The 19877-nt window shown below is 42.1% G+C and overlaps 1 protein-coding gene and 1 long non-coding RNA gene across 4 annotated transcripts in view; one reads left to right on the top strand and one right to left on the bottom strand.

The window, feature by feature from the left end:
• Nucleotides 1-19877, bottom strand: part of LOC138745891 (actin nucleation-promoting factor WASL-like) — a 62943-nt gene that overhangs the window by 28041 nt on the left and 15025 nt on the right. For 2 of the 3 annotated variants that reach the window (XM_069903363.1, XM_069903365.1), the window contains exon 2: nucleotides 567-701. In XM_069903363.1, the coding sequence (XP_069759464.1) occupies nucleotides 567-701 (135 nt within the window). The remainder of the gene's footprint in view (nucleotides 1-566; nucleotides 702-19877) is intronic. The other variant, XM_069903366.1, reaches the window with a different exon arrangement.
• On the top strand, nucleotides 2429-9477 carry LOC138745894 (uncharacterized). The gene is made up of 3 exons (XR_011346572.1): nucleotides 2429-2739; nucleotides 5093-5172; nucleotides 9223-9477. It is a non-coding gene; the product is annotated as an uncharacterized lncRNA (long non-coding RNA).

The raw sequence follows: 19877 nt of genomic DNA, 5'->3' as shown, positions 1-19877 counted from the left end.
AGCAACCTGGGTTCAAATCCAGTACTATCTGTAAGGAGTTGGTTTTGTTCTCTGTTTTTGTGTGGGTTTCCTCTGGGTGCTCCTGCCATCCTCCAAGAACGTACAGGATTTGCAAATTAATTGGTAGAATTGGGCAGCATGAGCTCAGGCCAGAAGGAAGGGCCTGTTACTGTGCTGTATCTCTAAATTTAAATTTAAAAAATTCTGATCCTTTCTCTATTATCTATATGTTAAATTCCCAGGTTGATTGATAAAATAGGATCAAAAGCTATAGACAGGTTGAAGGACAAAAACAATTTCAAAATGAAAGGAAAAATTGCAGTTGCTTAAGGGCCAAGATTGTACAAATTGTTTGAAAAGGGTGATGTAAAGAGTTGTGAAACAAAGTTCTGAAAATATTGCTAACAAATGTCAGATAACATGAGAGTCAAGAAAGCAAGTTAGGTGAAAATAACATGAGAGAGAAAAGGATCAAGTTCTACCAATAAAAAAAAATAAAGATACCAACTTTTATACCATTAAATTAAGTGAAAAATCATTAGATAGAAGACAGATTTCTACCTTACCCTTATATCATATATTCGAATAAAGTAAGACCTTTGCGGGTTGTCTTTGATAAGGCAGGCAACTCCACAGCATTTTTTGGTCCAGTGAGAACTGCGCTCTGCTGCAAATACTTGAACTACAGCCGATGAGAGAGTCTGGAAAGAATAAAATATAAAATCACTACTTGACAAGGCTAGCAGGTAATCTTGAAATGACTTAAATGATATAACTTATCAAATTGATGCAAGTTGGATGGCATCTAATTGAAGTTCATTAAACTTTAGAGGCACAACATTTCCTGTCATGGTCAATTTACTCCTCTCTAGTTGAGGGATATTGTTCGGATCTCAATCAAGATTAGCAACTGAGTTTGCAGTTTCCGTTTCCTACATGAGCAAAAATAAGATAAGATCAAAAACTGCTTTGAGGTGAAACAAAGAAATCTGCAGATGCCTTGATTGTAGAAAAATCACATAAGTGCTGAAGTAACTCAGCAGATCTTGCAGCGTCCATAGGAGGTAGAGGTTTTTTTTAAAAAAAGACTTTATTTACAAAAGGAAAACTTCAAAGTCTTTTCCCACTCCTAGTTTTGTATCCATACATTTCCATCTCTGTAGATAGTTCCATTCATTTCTACTTACATCATTACCATCACTGTGACATCTTGTTACTCCCACCTCAGTTGTTTGAGGGGTTTCCGCTCCTGATGCAGCCACACACGAAGTTGGTCATCAGGCCATGTTGGGTACACCCTTTCCTCCGTTGTCTAGTGGCTTATGCATGGCATTCCTTCAAACCCTTTCTGTCTTAGATCCCCATATGAAGACTGATCTAGTGACTGAAAGGGTGGAGGTGTGGGGGGGGGGGGGGAATGAGCCATAAACAGCAGTACCAAGAGCAACTCACTTCTGATGACCAGGTTCCTCTGTTATTGAGAGGGAGTGCCACACCCACAGACCCAAATTTCTGGTGGACCTTTGTGATACACTCTGACCAATTTTTGTAGCAAAGCAGGGCATCGAGGGACTTAATATCCACCATGAGGAAACACCCTCCCTCTTAACCTCAGTGATTGCAAAGTTTCCTCCTGCAGCAAGATAGCCAGTCCAAATGCGCGACAATTGCTCCACCATCGACCTTACAGACAGCCCATGAGGGCACCATTATGACAACCTCCGATAGTTCCTGAGGTGTGGCAGCCCACACTTCTCGAAGTGGCATTATCTCTACTGTTAAGGACACTTCCCTTGGATATAACTGTATGCACCTATTGTCTTTCATTATTGTACCATGAGTTTCTGCTAATAAAAGCCATGATTATTGTTTGACCACATCGTCTTTGTCTACTTCATCAACTGGCACTTCAATTTTATTAGCAGAAATGGATGCGGCACTCAAGCCACAGCGGCTGATAATCAACCAGTCTGTCCTGAGGCCCAGAGAAATTTTCAACCACTGGATTGCTTGTTTTGATTACTACATAGCTCAAAACAACGTGGTCGATGAGGCGATACAGCGGGGCCACCTGAACTCTCTGCTGGGTGAGGACCCTTTCGTCGTAACGCAAGGAGCTACCACTCTGGCTATAGCCCGGGAATGTCTGACTGCCACGGAATGTGGTGCTTGCTTGACATCAGTTGCTGACTAGACACCAGAAACCCGGGGAAAGTGATGCTGTCTATGCACTGGCCCTCGAGTCACTGGCAAATGAATGTGATGTCAGGGCAGTCAATATGCAACAACACCGCAAGGCCTTGAAGCTGGATGTTTTTGTCAACGGGATTGACTCCAGTTACATTCGACAGAGGCTGCTGGAGACAGAGCCCTTAACCTACGACCGGGCAGTCACTCTAGCCAAAACACTGAGAAGTGCCATGCGGTCCAGTGAAATGCAAGAAACCGAAAAGGAAACATTCAGGAGTGCTGGAACTCCGAAGGAAAGAAAAGGGCGAACTCCTGAAAAATGCTACTTCTGTGATGAGAGCTGGCACCCCAGACAGAAGTGCCCGGCTCGATTTGCTACCTGCAGCTATTGTGAGAAACTCGGCTAAAGCGTGTAAGGCGAAAAGTACTCCCACTGATAAAAAGAGAAGCACCAAGAAAATGTGTCCTGGAGCTGCAAGAATGGAAGACAACTGTGAAAAAGGGGAATCTTCAGACAAGCAGGCTGAATCAACTTCAAGTGACGGCGAGGTGAGATCCACTGTGATAGCTCAATTGACTGTAAAGCTTGGGGGATGTTACTGACTGGAACGGTCAACTATGAAGGGGGAGGTGAAACTCTTGATTGTCTAATAGATTCGGGGAGTACTAACAGCTACATCCATGAGAAAGTTGCCAGAGCCTTAAATTTGCAGAGATATCCAGCGAACCAAAAGACGATGGCTTGTAGTGAACTTACAAAAACTGTACGGGACAAGTGTAAAGTTACTTTAAGGAGGGACATTTCCTTGCTGATGTGTGGCTCTTTATTATGCCGGACCTCTGCGCCCCTGTGTTACTGGGGTTAGATATTCAATCTCAGATGAACAGTGTAGTGTTAAATTTTGATGGGCCACTACCCATACTTACCATCTCCCGTGGTAGTTACTGCGGTCTGTCCGCATTAAAGATCAAAGTTCCTTCCCTTTTCAGTGATTTATCCCCCGAGTGTCGGCAGATTGCCACTAAGAGCCATTCTTACAGCAAAGAGGATCATGAGTTTATCAAAGTGGAGACCCAGAGACAGCTTAAAGAGGGAGTAATTGAACCCAGTAAGAGTCCGTGGCGGTCCCAAGTGGTAGTCGTGAAAAATCACTCTAAGAGACGACTGGCTATTGACTACAGCCAGGCAATCAACTGTTACACTAACCTGGATGCCTACCCCTTGCCACGCATCGATGAAATGATTAATCAGATAGCACAATATAAAGTGTACTCCACTACTGACCTCAAAGCAGCTAATCACCAAATCCCCATTAAGAAAAGGAAACGGCCCTATACGGCTTTTGAGGCTGATGGGGGGGGTTATACCAGTTTAAAAGGGTACCTTCTGGGGTCACTAATGTTGTGTCCGTGTTTCAATGGGAAATGGATAAGATTGTTAGGACGTATGAGTTACAGGGTACGTTTCCCTATGTGGATAATGTCACTATCTCTGGGAAAACACAGGCTGAGCACAACAACTTAAAAATTTTTTTAGTAACAGCTAAAGAACTCAACCTTACATTTAACAAGGGCAAATGTGTGTTCAGTGCGACAAAGCTACCCATTCTGGGCTACATTGTCCGCAAGGGCGAAATCCGCCCTGACCTGGAAAGAATGGCCCCCCTTAAGAAGTTACCACCCCCAGACTCAGCAAAAGCCCTTAAAAGGTGTATGGGATTCTTTTCCTACTTCTGCAAATGGGCTCGGGACTACGACATGAAGGCATGCCCTCTGTTTGACACTAAATCTTTTCCTCTCTCTCCAATGGCCTTGAAGGCTTTCGAGAGAATTAAAGCTGATATTGCCAAAGCTGCACTCTCGTCCATTGACAAGGATGTCCTATTCCAAGTGGAAACTGATGCCTCACATCATGCCTTGGCAGGAACACTTAATCAAAAGGGCAGACCTGTGGGATTCTTCTCCCGCACGTTACGCGGACCTGAACTTAAACATCCTGCTATTGACAAAGAAGCCCAGGCTATTATTGAAGCTATTCGCTAATGGAGACACTTTCTAGCCGGCAGAAAATTTACTCTTGTCACCGTAGCCTACATGTTCAGTACTAAACACAAAAGTAAAATCAAGAACAATAAGATGGCACGCTGGCGAATAGAACTCTCAACTTATAATAATGAGATCCAGTACAGACCGGGCAAGTTAAATGATCCCTCTGACGCATTATCACGATCTGCTGCTGGTGCTTAGCTGGAGGGGCTAAAAGAGATCCATTGCAGACTGTGCCACCCAGGAGTCACAAGGTTCTTCCACTACATAAGGGCTAACAACCTTCCTTACTCTCTGGAAGAAGTCAGGAAACTGACTAAAAACTGTCCTGTTTACGCAGAATGCAAACCGCAATACTTCAAAGCTCTGGAGGCCACTCTCATCAAGGCAACCCAACCTTTTGAGAGGATTAGTTCAGATTTTAAAGGACCATTACCTTCCAACAACAAAAATGTATATTTCCTTACTGTAATTGACGAATATTCCAGGTTTCCTTTTGCGATACCCTGCCCTGACATCTTGTCAGTGTCTGTCATTAAGTCACTTGACAGAATTTTCAGCATTTTTGGTTTTCCCAATTTCCCAATCAGCATTCTTGAGCGCTGAACTGCGGCGAGCCCTGCTACGGAAGAGGATTGCCACCAGCCACACCACGAGCTACAACCCGTAGGGCAATGGGCAGGTCGAAAGGGCTAATGCTACAGTCTGGAAGACTGTTAATCTTGCTTTAAAAATGGATGGTTACCCTGTTACCCGGGTGGTAGGAGGTGCTGCCTGAGGTGCTACATTCTATTCAGTCATTATTGTGTACTGCAACAAATCAAACACCTCATGAACGTATGTTTGCCTTTCCTAGGAAATCAGGAACTGTGATGGACTGGCCAGCCTGTTTATCTGAGCCTGGAACCGTGCTGCTGAAGAGCCATGCTCGGGCGGGTAAAACAGATCCCCTAGTCCAGCTACTGCATACCAACCCCAAATATGCTCATGTTAAATTCCCAGACAGGAGTACTGACACTGTACCCCTAAGAGATCTGGCCTCGCCTGGTTCGCCCCTTCCTCACACCGCTACTCAGAGTGAGCCTGAGAGATTAGGCTCACCCACCCGCCCCCATATCAAGCCTGAGATCCCTAGTAAGCTTTCAGATGGCCATGCTGAGGCTCCACTGCCTCACGCTGGCGATTCTGGAGTGGGTCCAGAAGTCAGTCGTTCCCACACAAAAGACCCAGGAACTACCAGTTCCCAAGGTTGCAAAGGAGTCACCCGTTTTGAGAAGAAGCACCAGAATTCGTAAACAACCTGATAGGCTGACATATTCATAAAACATCTAATTATATTTCGATTGCTTGCTAGATACTGGCGTATTTTGGATGTTGGAGTATTCTCAATGCCAAACATGGTATCCATATATCCCTTGCTTCAGTCTTTCCTAGCAGCTGTCTTTTTGATTTTAACCCTTCTTCTGCCGGGGGGAGACTGTGGTGAATGTCTGCCAAGCTGCCTGTCTCCCCTCTGGCGAGCCTTGCTGTACATGGCTGTGCATTATCTCTACTGTTAAGGACACTCCCCTTGGGTATAATTGTGTATGCACCTATTGTCTTTCATTATTGTACCATGAGTTTCTGCTAATAAAAGCCATGATTATTGTTTGACCACATCGTCTTTGTCTACTTCATCAACTGGCACTTCAAAGCTACTTGTTTCTGATTGTTGTTTCTTGACCCTTGTTTGCAGTGTCAGTTGCCAGTTTCTTCTGTTGGGCTCTTTGGGCTTTCTTTTTTTTCTTCACCATCTACTATTTTTCCTCCTCAGGAGGGGCCTCTGGCCTCGTGGTTGGGGTTTAAGGGTTGGAAGTGAATGTACTTGGGGTCTCCTCACTTCTTCTGTCCTCTGTCTCTACTGGGGTCTCTGTCACAGCCGAAGTTGGGTGGGTATTGATCTTGCTGGTGTGGTGATGATGGTTGTTTCTCCTCTTATTGCCCATGCATTACAGAGGTGCACAGTTCTTGGTCTGGTGGCCTTCATGCTTGTAGTTCTTGCAGATTACTGAGCCTCATTTACTGCCACATGCCAAGGTTTATTGCAGATCCTGTCCAGAATGCGCCAAGGAGCCATGGTTCCCTTCAATGGCAAACACCAAGAGGGGTGGATGATGGCCCCTTTGCTGACCTCTCTCAGCTTCACCTTCACTTAGCATTTGCTGGTCCAGATTCAAAATGCGTTTTTGATGTCCATGTAGGTCCCTGTCCCCTTGACACAGCAGCCCAGGAAGGTGAGCATGTCCCCAACAGAATGTGTGGGTTGAACATGTGCATCTTTGTCAGGAGATATATAACCAATGTTTCATGCCTTAGCCCAAAATGCAGGCAGGTGTCTAAATAAAAAAGTTGGGGGAGGAGGTATAAAAGGGCAGGAGGAGAATCAGACGCCAATGGCAGAAGGGTATAGCTGGATACAGATAGGAGTACAGGAGAGGAAAGGTGACAATTCATCAAGGGAAGGGCATGACTCTGTGAATACAGAGCTGGAGGGAAGGAGGCAGAAGGAAAGAGAGAGAGAGCAAGAGCTAGAGGACAGAGGGAAAGGGAAAGAGATAGAAGCAGAGATAGAGGAAATAAGACATAGGTATAGGGAAAAGGGAGAGAACGGGAGAGGGAGGTGTTCATGGAAATCAGAGAAGTTGACATTAATGTCATCTGGTTGGAGGGTGTCCAAATGGAATATTTCAATTTATGGGTGATCTTAGTTTGGCACTGCATGAGACCATGGCATGGGGAATTGAAATGGATTATCGCTGGGAGATCTCATCTATTACAGTGGACTAGCGAAGATGCTCAATGAAGTGATCTCCTAGTCTGCATTCAGACCCTCTGATGTCAACCACAATAGAAACACTGGATGCAGTAGGCCAACCCTACAAATTCACAAGTGTTGCTTCACACAGAAGGACTGTTTGGGGTCCAAATGGTGATGAGGGTGTGTGTTGCATCTAGGGCTCTTTAACAACAGACTCAACCAGTCTCGTTCTACTGCCATCCTTCCCCAGCTGGCAGAACTTGTTCTCACCCTCAGTAACTTCTTCTTTGACTCATCCCACTTTCTCCACATGGGCCCAGGTGATACCTGCCACAAGCCCACTTTGCTGCTAACTTTCACCCTGACCTCAAATTCACTTGATCCATCTCTGGCAATATCTGCCCCTTTCTCAATCTCTGTCTCCATCTCAGGAGACAAACTCTCGCTTGAGATTTTCTACAAACCCACCAACTTCCACAGTTACCTCGACTACATCTCTTCTCATCCTGTCTCATGCAAAGATTCTATTATTTTCTGGTCATTCCTCTGTTTTAGTCTCATCTGCTCCCAGCATGAGGATTTCCAAGATATCCTCCTTCCAAAAAAACATGACTTTCCCTTTCCTACCCTAAACTCTGCACTCACCCGCATATGCTCCATAACTCACACATCTACTTGGGACCCTCTCTGCCCCCATGCACAACAAGGGCAGGATTCCCCTTGTCCTCCCCTACTACCCAACCAGCGTTCAACATATCATCCTCCATCATTTCCGCCAACTATTGCATGATCCCACCACCAGACACATCTTTCCCTCTCCGCATTCCGCAGGAAGTGCTTCTTCCATGACCCCTTGCCACCAATTGCCCTCTTGGCACCTACATCTGTGATCGGGACCAGACCTGGTTTCGATTCCCATGCTTTGTAAGGAGTTTGTATGTTCTCCCCATGTCTGCGTGTGTTTTCTCTGGGGGCTCCGGTTTCCTCCCACCCATCAAAAACATACTGGGGTGTAGGTTAATGGGGTGTAAAATTGTTGGCACGAACTGATAGGGCCGAAATGGCCTGTTACAGTGCTATGTCTAATTTAAAATACAACTCTTGCACCCACATCTCCTCCTTCACCACTATTTGGGACCTCAATAGTCCTTCCAAGTGAAGCAGCACCTCGTTTGTGAATCTTCAGAGATCACCTACTGTATCCAGTGCCCTGTTGTCATCTCTTCTACATCAGAGAGACTGGACGCAGACTGGGAGATCGCTCTGTTGAACACCTTTGCTCGGTCCACTGTGCTAGTGGGGATTTTTCAGTGGTCACCAATTTCAATTCCCCGCCCCATTTCCATGCCGACATATCTGTCCATGGTCTCGTGTACTGCCAGACTAAAATAACCCACAAATTGAAGATGTTCTGGGCACCATCTAACCAGTTGGCAGCAACATTGACTTCTCTGATTTTCATCAATCCGTCTTCCATCTCTCTCTCTCTTTTCCTATCTCCATCTTTCCAGCTCTGCATTCATGCAGCCACCCCTCTTCCTGGATCAATTCTCACCTTTCCTCTCCTGTCTTTTTATCCATACCCAATTATTGCCTTTTGCCTATGTTCCTCCCCTGCCCTTTCTTCCCTTCTCACCCAGCCATTTTATGCAAGCGACTACCTGCTTTTTGCTCTTGCCTTAAAGAAGGTCTCAGGTCCCAAGTGTTGGTTATACATCTTCACTGAGAGCTGCAGGGTTCTTCTTGCACTTTTGTTTTACTCAAAAACTGCTTTATAATCTATTGAAATGTTATTGTCATCAAAGTGTATCCCCAAGTAAATATTTAATCAGTTAAAACACATATTACAATACAGGGTCAAGTATCCTGTATCCAAAACACTTGGCATCAGAAGTTTTCCAGTTTTTGGAACAAAGCAACATAGTAGCATTAGCAAAATATCTTTACCAGCAGATAAACAGCAACAACAAACAACAGTCGGCTTTTTGAGCATTAACATGACACCACAAGTTAAAAATTCACATGTAATAATGTTTAGTACTTACCAAAGAAAACTTGATTTCAGCTCACAAAAGACAAATGCAGGACCAAACACTAGAAATTCTCCACGATGCTTTTTCATATGTTTACTCCAGTGTCATCTGCCTCATTAACAATGTTTTTTTGTCTTTTGCTGCTGCTGGTCCCAGACACCTCCCCATCGCTGCCGCTGGTCCACGACTACAGTCCCAGCTTCTGCCCGAGAGCCAGAGGTCCCCGCTCCTGCCCAGGAGCCCGAGGCTACTTCTTCGATGCGGACGGCACCACACCTAATGTTGAGAATGGAGTTGCCATCGCAGACTTGGACCCAGCTCCATTTGGCATCTTTCCGCCAGAAGCAAAGATTTCATTTTGTATCACAGAGCTCTGTTGTTACCAAACTGGCACCAAAGTGTCATGGACAAGTCAGGTGATGATTTTTTTCCAAACTTGTGATGTCACGTTGGCGCTAAAAAAAATTTGGTTTTTGGATCTTTTTAGTTTTTGGGTATGGGGTACTCGATCTGTACTACAATTCTGAAACTAACCTCATAGCTGCAAATATACATTTTAGTTGAAAACTATGTTACAAATCAAAATGAACCCTTTGTATTTCAGACCTTTGAAAAGGTCTTGATGTAGGGCTCAGAGTCAAAACATTTTACTTCCTATAGATGTTGTATGACATGCTGAGTTTCTCCAGCACTTGTGTATAGCACTTGAACCCCAGAATCTTCAGAATTTCCTGTTTAATCATTTTATAAGATGGCTGTTACAGAGATAGGCATACCGTCTTCACAGAAAATATCTAATGAAAAGGACATAATCATATGTGGTGCCAGGGTCATAGATCTCAGATCACATTCATGGCATTCTCAGGAGGGAAGATGAGTAGCCAGATGTTGTGGTCCATGTAGGAAGCAATGTTGTGGGTAGGAAGAGTGATTAGGACCTGCAAAAAGAGAGTTTGTGTGTGGGGGGGGAGGAAGGGGGTGGGTGGTTAGGTGCTAAGTTAAAGGATAGCACCTTCAGGGTTGTGATCTCAGGATTGCTACCCATACCACGTGCTAATTAGGTTAGAAATAGGATAATGTAGCTTATCACATGGCTAAAGAGATGATGCAGGAGAGAGGGATTCAGGTTTCTGGATCACTGGGCCAACTTCCAGAAAAGGTGGGACCTGTTCTGATAGGATGGTTTACATCTGAATAGGAGGAGGATTAATATCCTTGCAGGAAGGTTTGCAAATGCTGCTCTGGGAGGTTTAAACTAGATTTGCAGGAGGATGTAAACCAAGAGTGCCAGAACAGGTAGTGGAGGAAGATAAAGATGATATGAAAAATGCATGTAAAGTCAGAAATGAAAGGGTTGTACGTGGTGGAAATGTTCTCACGAGCACTTATTTCAATACAAGGAGTATTGTAGGAAAGACAGACTAGCTTAGAGTGTGGATTGGCATGTGGAATTATGAATTGTGGCTATTAATGAAACTTGGTTGCAGGACGGACAGGACTGGCAGTTCAATGTTCTGGGATTCCTTTGTTTCAGACACAATAGAGCAGGAAGGATGAAAGGAGAAGGAGTGGCATTGCTTGTCAGGGAAAATAACATAGCTGTGCTCAGACAGGACAGACCAGAGGGCTCGTCTACTGAGGCTATATGGCTGAAGCTGAGAAACGAGAGGAGCAACTCTATAAAGAGATAACAGACAGATGTAGGACACACAAGGTTGTGATAGTAGGAGATTTTAAACTTTCCATATATTGACTGGGACTCCCAGACTGAAAAAGGGTTGGATGGTTGGGAGTTTGTCAAATGTACTCAAGAAGAAATTTTTCTAAATCAATATACACTATCGATGTATCAACTTGAGAGAGTGCAATACTGGATCTCCAAAAAGACAGAACAGCTGACAGAAATGTGCGTAGGGGAACATTTTGGGTCCAGTGATCATAATGCCATTTATTTCAAGTTAATTATAGATAAGGAAAGTTCTGGTCCTCAGTTTGAGATTCTAAATTGGAGAAGGCCAATTTTGAGGAAATGATCTAGAAAGCATGGATGCAATAAGTTGTTTTCTGGGAAGGTTGCATTCAGTCAGTGGAAGTCCTCCAAAGGCAAACTTTTGAGAGAACAGAATTTGCATGTTCCGGTCAGGATTAAAGGCAAAGCTAACATGCATAGAAAACCTTGATTTTCAAGGAACATTGGGGATCTGGTTAAGAAAAGAGGTATACAGCAGTTATTGCCAATAAGGAGCAAATCAGGTACTTGAAGAGTATAAAAAATGCAAGAAAAAAACTTAAGGAAATCAGGAAGGCTAAAAGATGACATGAGATTGCTTTGGCAGACAATGTGAAGAAAAGTCTTCAGTGTTTCTACAGGTACATTAAGAGCAAAAGGATTGCAAGGGACAAAATTGATCCCCTTGAAGATCAGAGTGGTTGGTTATGCATGGAGCCGTGAGATGGGAGAGATATTTTTTTTGCATTATTATTTACTCAGGAAACTGGCAGAGTCTAGCAAAGTAAGGAAAACAAGCAGTGAGGTCATAGAACCTAGACAGATTAAAGAGGAGGAAGTGCTTGCTGTCTTAAAGCAAATTGGGGTGGATAAATCCCCAGGGCCTGACAAGATATACCTTTGAACCTTGAGGAAGGGTATAGGGCAGAAAATATTTAAAAAGTTCTTCGCCACGGGCGAGGTGATGAAGGATTGCAAGGTTGCTCATGTTGTTCTGTTGTTTTAAAGTGCTCCAAAAGTAACCCAGGATATTATAGGGCAGTGAGCTTGACCTCTTGGAAGGTGTTCCAAGAGGTCAGATGTACAAATATTTGGATAGCCAGCGACTGATTACAGATAGTCAATGTGGCTTTGTGCATAGTAGGTCGTGTTTAAACCAATCTTATAGTTTTTCAAGGTTACTAGTAAAGTTGATGAAGACCGTGTATGTTGTCCACAGGGACTTTAGTAACACCTTTGACAATTTCTCATATGGGAAATTAGTCAGATGTTTGGCATTCATAGTAAGGAGGTAAACAGAATTCAACGTTGGCTATACAGGAAAAGCCAGAGAATGATAATGGTCTATTGCTTCTCAGACTGGAGGTCTGGGACTAGTGGTGTGCCTCAGGGATCAGTGCTGGGACCATTGCTGTTTAACCTCCAGATCATTGATACAGATGACTATGTGGTAAATTGGATCAGCAAGTTTGCAGATGACAAAGATGGGAGGCATTGTGGACAACGAGGAAGGCTTTCAAAGCTTGCAGAAGAATCTATACCAGCTGGAAAAATGGGATGAAAAATAGCAGATGGAATTTAATGCAGAAAAGTGTGAGTTGTTGCATTTTGGAAGGACAAACCAATGTAGGACATACACAGTAAATGGTAGAGCAATGAGGAGCGCTGTAGAACAGAGGGATCTGGGAATACAGATATATAACTCCCTGAAAGTGGTGTCACAGGTAGATAGGGTAAAGAGAGCTTTTGGCATATTGGCCTTCAAAAATCAAAGTATTGGGTATTGGACTTGGGATGTTATAGTAAAGTTGAATAAGACATTGGTGAGGCCAAATTTGGAGGACGGTGAGCAGTTTTGGTCACCTAACTACAGAAAAGATACAAGATAGAAAGAGAGCAGAGAAGATTGCCTAGGGACTTCTTCACATTGAGAGTAGTGGGTGCATGGAACGAGCTGCCAGTTGAAGTGGTGAATACTGGCTCAATTTTAACATTTAAGAAAAATTTGAACCGGTAGTTGGATGGGAGGGGTATGGAGGGCTTGGACTGGGTACAGGTCAGTAGAACTAGGCAAAGTAATAGTTTGGCACAGACTAGAAGGGCCAACAGACATGTTTTCTGTGCTGTAATGTTCTATGCATCCATCTTCATAAGTTACATGACAAAAATGTTCTTAATCCTATAACTTTAAAAATCTGTGCAAATTTCAGAATATTTATCACAAAATATGTTCTCTTTAAGATGTTCGGCACAGACTAGAAGGGGCAATTTCTGTGCTGTATATAATATTGCATCTCTCCAATAACAGTGTGACATTAAAGAAACTCTGTTGAAGGATTCCCATTTTTTTTCATTTTCACGGGAACCTGAATCTGAAACTAACAATTTAAAAGGTACAAACCAAATGTTTTTAAAATTGTATGATTTTATTCATTGTAATTGTTTCTTTTTTGATAAATTTTCATTTTCACTACCTGCAGGCAAGACTATTGATCAGTAAAGTAATGGGAAGAATCTACTGTGGTACCGTTAACAAATTTTAAATGGCATTGCTGTTGTACTGATCCACGCAGTCATAAGCGTAAAGCAAGTAGAGCTGGAGGTTAAGTATGCAGGCCTGTAGTGCTTTGTTGCTGATGGAGATTGCGGAGATGTTCTTGTCAATTTGCACTGCTTGGACAAATCAAGGTAGGACATACACAGTATGTCTGGAGGTGAATTAATTCAGGATCCAATTACATAGTGGGGTATTGAGCCCCAGGTCTTGTAGTTTGCCGATCAGTTTTGAGAGGATGATGGTCAATAAGGAACATCCTGATGTACGCATCTTTATTGTCCCTGTGTTCTAAGATTGTGTGTAGACCAGTGAGATGGCATCTGCCATAGACCTGCTGCCGTATCACTGTTCAAACAGGAGCTGGTTTGCTTCAACACCAGCATCACTGTGGATGTCATTGGTTCAGTAGTCACTTGTCAAATTCTGCCAATTTCACAGTTCAACTATTCTGGCACATGTTCTGGAATCCCTTTTCACAAACAAAAATGGACAAATCGCAGAGAAGTAGGACATAAATTCAATAAAGTCAAAACCAAAAACCTAATCCCTACTTTATACAGACTTCAGTACATTTCCTTGATTTTTTTTAAGCATTGTTTTCATAGCAAAAGCATGGTTAGTGGAGTTTAGTATGCTGGGTCTACTTAAAAAATACATGATTACTAAAAACAAAGGGCTTCAAAGAATGGTCTCTTCAGTTTTCAAGTGGTCAAGTATGGACATTAAATTCCACTTATGAGCTGAAAAAGACAAAGAGCTTTTCCACCATCAGTAACCTATCTCATACTAATAAGTAGAACATGGCTTTCAAAGGCAGTTTCATCTCAATATGACACACGACACAGATCTATGAATCAGCCTTTAATCTGGTATTGAAAGTTTGGTTGTGAGCTGTAGAGAATACTAATTGATTGACCGACAGGTAGCCAAAGAGCTCAACATTATGGTCAGAAATTTGCTTAGTATTTTGCCCTGCATCCACAAGTATTTTTAACTTTATAATGATAAAAAGTCCAAGGTTGTAACATACAAGTAGTTGTTCTGCATGCTGTAATCTCAAGGGGAATCTATTTCACATGCTGGGAAAATGAGATTAAAAACATTCATAGTTCATGAGAAGATCAAACAGGAGCAGGAAAATTCACTCCTCAAGCCTTCATCCACATTTGTACCTTAAGCAACATTCTTTTGCCTATCCCCAGAAATTCAGAGATGCAGAGAGGGGTTGTGCAAGCTTCAAGGATGGCATGCTGGAAGTTGAATTTTATGGTGGGGAAAGTAGAGATGGGGAAAGGGAATGTCTGACAGACAATTGTTTGCACAACCTTAGTACTGTGGAATCTGGGTCAGCCAGCTCGATGGATGAATGATTGCAGGCCCATGGCTCACTGATGTGTTGCCCTGGACTGTTCTGCCTCCCTAACCATTTTGCAACTAGCATTTTTCTCTCTCACTCTACTGCCCCATCGGATAATGAAAGCAAGTTTTTGCCATACACTGTAAAGCCCCTGGTATATGCTGGATCAATGAATTTTCTTTGCTTGAGATTGCATGATTGGTGAACCAATGGCAAGCTCCAATTTTAAACCTGTATTTTTTTTACCTATTTATTTTCTGCTTTTTCCCGGTTGCATGAGTCAACCAGTTGCTTGAATTCTGGGTACCAGGGGTTTTACTGTGTTCGTACAATGTACATATGTACCAAAACTCTTCTTTGCTGCAGCCAAACATGTACTTTGTAAAAGAAAACTACACCTAATTCAATGAAATAAAAACCATAGAAATGTCAAGAGAGGCCGCCATTCCACAATTCTTTTTGGTAAGAATATGCATCATTGAGGATGGGCTGAGAATATTCACAGGATATCATTGTTGGTATTTATAATTCCACAGGATTACAGGGGTTTACCTGAAGGATGGACACAAGTAGATTGGAACAGGTTTTGCTGTAGGAAATGGGTAAATTTCTTGATGCATGACTGCAGAAAAATAGGTGCAGAACAATATCCATGAGATTAATAGAAAATTTGGCTCTATTTTTAATTAGAGCTTTCAGAAATTGCCTTATAGTTCTTTCCTCTCGTTGAATCTAACTACAAGTATCCAATTAGTTTGACTTGTAGTTATAGCTGTCAGCCATCTATGCATCCTCTTGAACCCAACCCACATTCAATTTGACAATAAATTGATCTTTATCTCCTTTAGATCCAGCACCGACAACCTCCTTTAAATCTGTAAACCTTAATTTCCTTCACCAGTCAAATCTAGCAGACAGTTTCAAAATTCTTTTGGAAAAGAGTTCCAATTTTCCATTAGCTTTTGTGATTCATTTGGATTCAATATTTAATTTGAGCAAAGTAGTAAAGAGGAAACGGAGATAAATTAGTTTTCTCATTGCAGTTTTAAAAATCCCTTGATTCACTCAAAAGGGTTTTTTTTTTAAAAATCAGCCAGTATCTCCAAGTTTAATTTAGTACAACTTTATCAGCAGTTTGCAAGCTAAGAGGAGAAAAGTTACTTTTGAACATGGCAATTAACATGTTCAGTTGCAAATGACCACTATTTCAAATATATTACATTTAGTAGTCAGGCAGCATCCTCTGTGGAGAGAGAAACAGAATATTACACGTTGAATGGGTTAATGACCTGAATGATTAATTTTCTTTCTCCAAAACACTGCTGCGAGTCATGCTGGGTATTCAAGGAATTCTGTTTACATTCCCCTCTCCCCCACGCCTGTAAAAAAAAAACCCCTGGAGAATGTTCAATAAACTGCAGCTATTTGATTCAGTGTTTTAGTTTTATTTGACCAGAATAACTCCTACAGTAATAACAGAAGGAAGAAAACATTGGAAAATTAAAACTTAATTCAACAACCTGGACTTCACTAACTTCTCCTAAAGGGAATTTTAATTACTGGTATATTACTGACACTATCACAAATTCTGCAATAAATTCACTCACAGAGATCCAGGGCACTCTGAATTATCAACTGTGGTCAAGGAAGTCATTAGGTTCAACAATTAGACATATTTGTGACCGTGAGAGAATGAGAAAGCTATCTGGACAATCAACAAATAGTCAATCCTGTTCAACTTCCAGTCTCCCAGGTTTTGAAATCAACATAGAATTACTGAACAGACTGAAGACTCTGCTAAAGAGAGTAGTTTATAAATTAAAATCTGATTCAGCGATGTGACAAGGAATATAGAAGTTTGCTAGTTCTAAGAGCTTGGTGGGATTTCATATTATCTAGTTCCCTCCTGGATTTTCCCCCCTCTAAATTGTTTTTCTTCATAAATAAAAATGGAAAACACTTGGGCGGGGGTGGGGGGGAGAAATCAGCAGATTAGAATCTATGAAGAAAATAACAAAATTGCAAATGAGGGTATAGCGACTTTGATCCAATAAATAGTTGCTTGAAGACTAAGAGAGAGATTTTATTTGTGACACACCTCAATTATATCCAAATCCAGATGTATTTAAATCCTTTAACACAAACTTGAAATTATCTTCTTTAACATTAAAATGCCCATAAATAACATCCTTATAAACGTTTAATGACATCTGTATTGATCTCCGTGAAAACATGAATATTGAGAACATGGTCAATTAAAATTATATGCGTTTCACTCACCCTTCTCTATGTTGTCATGTTTTTATATATTCCAAAACTCCCAATTTGCGTCATCTATTAGCGTGCAGGCTCCAACTGGCACTCCAATATACGAGCGCACTGGCATGCTCCAACCAGCACACTAATATACTAACACTCATGGTCCTGGAACTCACACATGGGCGCAATAAAGATGGCCACGGAAAACTAAACAAGACCCAGGATGCCTCCGACGCTTGTGGGAACTAGCGAGACTTTGACCTAACAAGTAAACAAATTACACATTTTGGCTCCTACAACACCAGCTCCTAATTATAATTATACACAGTCTTAAATAATAATTACACATTCAATTACAAATAACATGCAAAATTCAAACTTTATACAGATCTTCTTTCTTCATAAGGCTGAGGTTACCAGCACATAGCCTTGAAAAAGAGTGATTTTACCACCACTCTGGATCAACAAAGTCTGTAACCTGTGTAGTATTAAAAAAATAACAAAATAAAGTGAGTTTATAGTTAAAGTTCCTTTGTCTCCAGAATCTTTGGAGTTAAAAAATCTTCCTCAGCATGTCTTTTGGCTTTCTTTAGGATTCTGTTTCTCATAGGAAGAATTTGAACACTTAGAACCAAATTTTGAAAATTATTTGATTCTCTCAATTTCAATAAATGAGTCTCTAACCTTCTCTGCAACAGATTTGCCTATCTTCTTCTTTTCTGTAGTTGGTTATAAATAAGGCAAGATTCAAACGATATTATTTCTTCATCTTTATTTTCAAATTGTTGAAATGAAATTTCTCTTTGTTAGTTACTGATCCTTCAAGTTACATTCTTGTTTTCTGTAGACAAATGTTTTGCATTATTAACTGATGACTTGTTCTCTTTCAAAAGATTAATCTCTTCCTCCAACCTTTTCCATTTTGATAATGCTGAATCTCTTTACTCAATAACTATTCATTTCTTCAGCAGTTATTCTTTTCTTCTGTTTTCTGACTTGGTGAATTTTATTTACAATTAAGTCTTTATTCTTGTCAACCATTCTCTGGATCTTGCCCTTTGTCACTTTCAAAAATGAAGAATTATTGGATTCATTCTAATCCTTATGAAAGGCAGTTTTGTTTTCAAGTACAAAGTTAAAATCTTTCTGTTCATTGTTTTCGTGATTATCTAATATTTCCAAGCCCTTTTTCAATATTTTGTTCTCTGATTGTAATTGCACCAAATGTCACATGTTCCTTTATTCCATCAGTGCAATTTTCTGCTATTGCCAGCTTTACACCATGTTGCGATATTTCTTAATTGATCTTACTGCTGTAATCTGAGCTACAAAAGTTTCTTTCAAATTTGTTGTCTTTTGTTTTAGTCCTGCCTCTGATTCAATTACACAGGAATAATCACCAGCAGTATTTGCAACATCTTCTAATACCTCAGGACGTCAAGCGCTGAAGAGCTGGCTCTGAATGGGCTTTGCGGAAACTGCCAAAATGTTTGGCCTGGAAGTCAGCCTGAAGAAAACTGAGGTCCTCCATCAGCCAGCTCCCCACCATGACTACCAGCCCCCCCACATCTCCATCGGGCACACAAAACTCAAAACGGTCAACCAGTTTACCTATCTCGGCTGCACCATTTCATCAGATGCAAGGATCGACAATGAGATAGACAACAGACTGGCCAAGGCAAATAGCGCCTTTGGAAGACTACACAAAAGAGTCTGGAAAAACAACCAACTGAAAAACCTCACAAAGATAAGCGTATACAGAGCCGTTGTCATACCCACACTCCTGTTTGGCTCCGAATCATGGGTCCTCTACCGGCACCACCTACGGCTCCTAGAACGCTTCCACCAGCGTTGTCTCCGCTCCATCCTCAACATCCATTGGAGCGCTCACACCCCTAACGTCGAGGTACTCGAGATGGCAGAGGTCGACAGCATCGAGTCCACGCTGCTGAAGATCCAGCTGCGCTGGATGGGTCACGTCTCCAGAATGGAGGACCATCGCCTTCCCAAGATCGTATTATATGGCGAGCTCTCCACTGGCCACCGTGACAGAGGTGCACCAAAGAAAAGGTACAAGGACTGCCTAAAGAAATCTCTTGGTGCCTGCCACATTGACCACCGCCAGTGGGCTGATAACGCCTCAAACCGTGCATCTTGGCGCCTCACAGTTTGGCGGGCAGCAGCCTCCTTTGAAGAAGACCGCAGAGCCCACCTCACTGACAAAAGGCAAAGGAGGAAAAACCCAACACCCAACCCCAACCAACCAATTTTCCCTTGCAACCGCTGCAATCGTGTCTGCCTGTCCCGCATCGGACTGGTCAGCCACAAACGAGCCTGCAGCTGACGTGGACTTTTTTACCCCCTCCATAAATCTTCGTCCGCGAAGCCAAGCCAAAGAAAAGAATACCTCATTTTCATCCATTTCTTCAATTCTTTCAATATTGTTTGAGATGCTTTTGATTTATTTTCACATTGATCTGTTTTATTTTCTTCAGAAGTGAATTTCTTATTTAGTCTTTTTCTGTTCCCACAACTCAAATTTCACAACTGAAATCCTGTTGACACATGTCACTAACTGCTCCTGAGCAATATTATTTCCTCCTAAAGGTCCATTAATTGTCCATCCAATTCTAGTTTTAACAGCTTAAGGTTAATCTCCCCTATTTCATATTACATCTAAACCATTCAGCATCTCTACCTCAGAATTACCTTCCACAGATAAGACAACTGATGGATATCATTTTGATGTAGTGTAGCAGCTGCTAACTGGGACGCGACCCAGTACACAAGATAGCCAACAAATGTGGCGACTGTGCAGATCCCGCGGGGGCCAATGACCTCAATATCAGGTGATCACCTACATGGCAGGAAACAACAAGCAACGGCAAGAACGCCAACCAATCTGAGGC

Source organism: Narcine bancroftii, chromosome 11, assembly GCF_036971445.1.
Source record: "Narcine bancroftii isolate sNarBan1 chromosome 11, sNarBan1.hap1, whole genome shotgun sequence".
Taxonomy (NCBI): domain Eukaryota; kingdom Metazoa; phylum Chordata; class Chondrichthyes; order Torpediniformes; family Narcinidae; genus Narcine; species Narcine bancroftii.
Note: the sequence above shows the minus strand (reverse complement) of the source record. Positions and strands in the feature narration are given on the sequence as shown.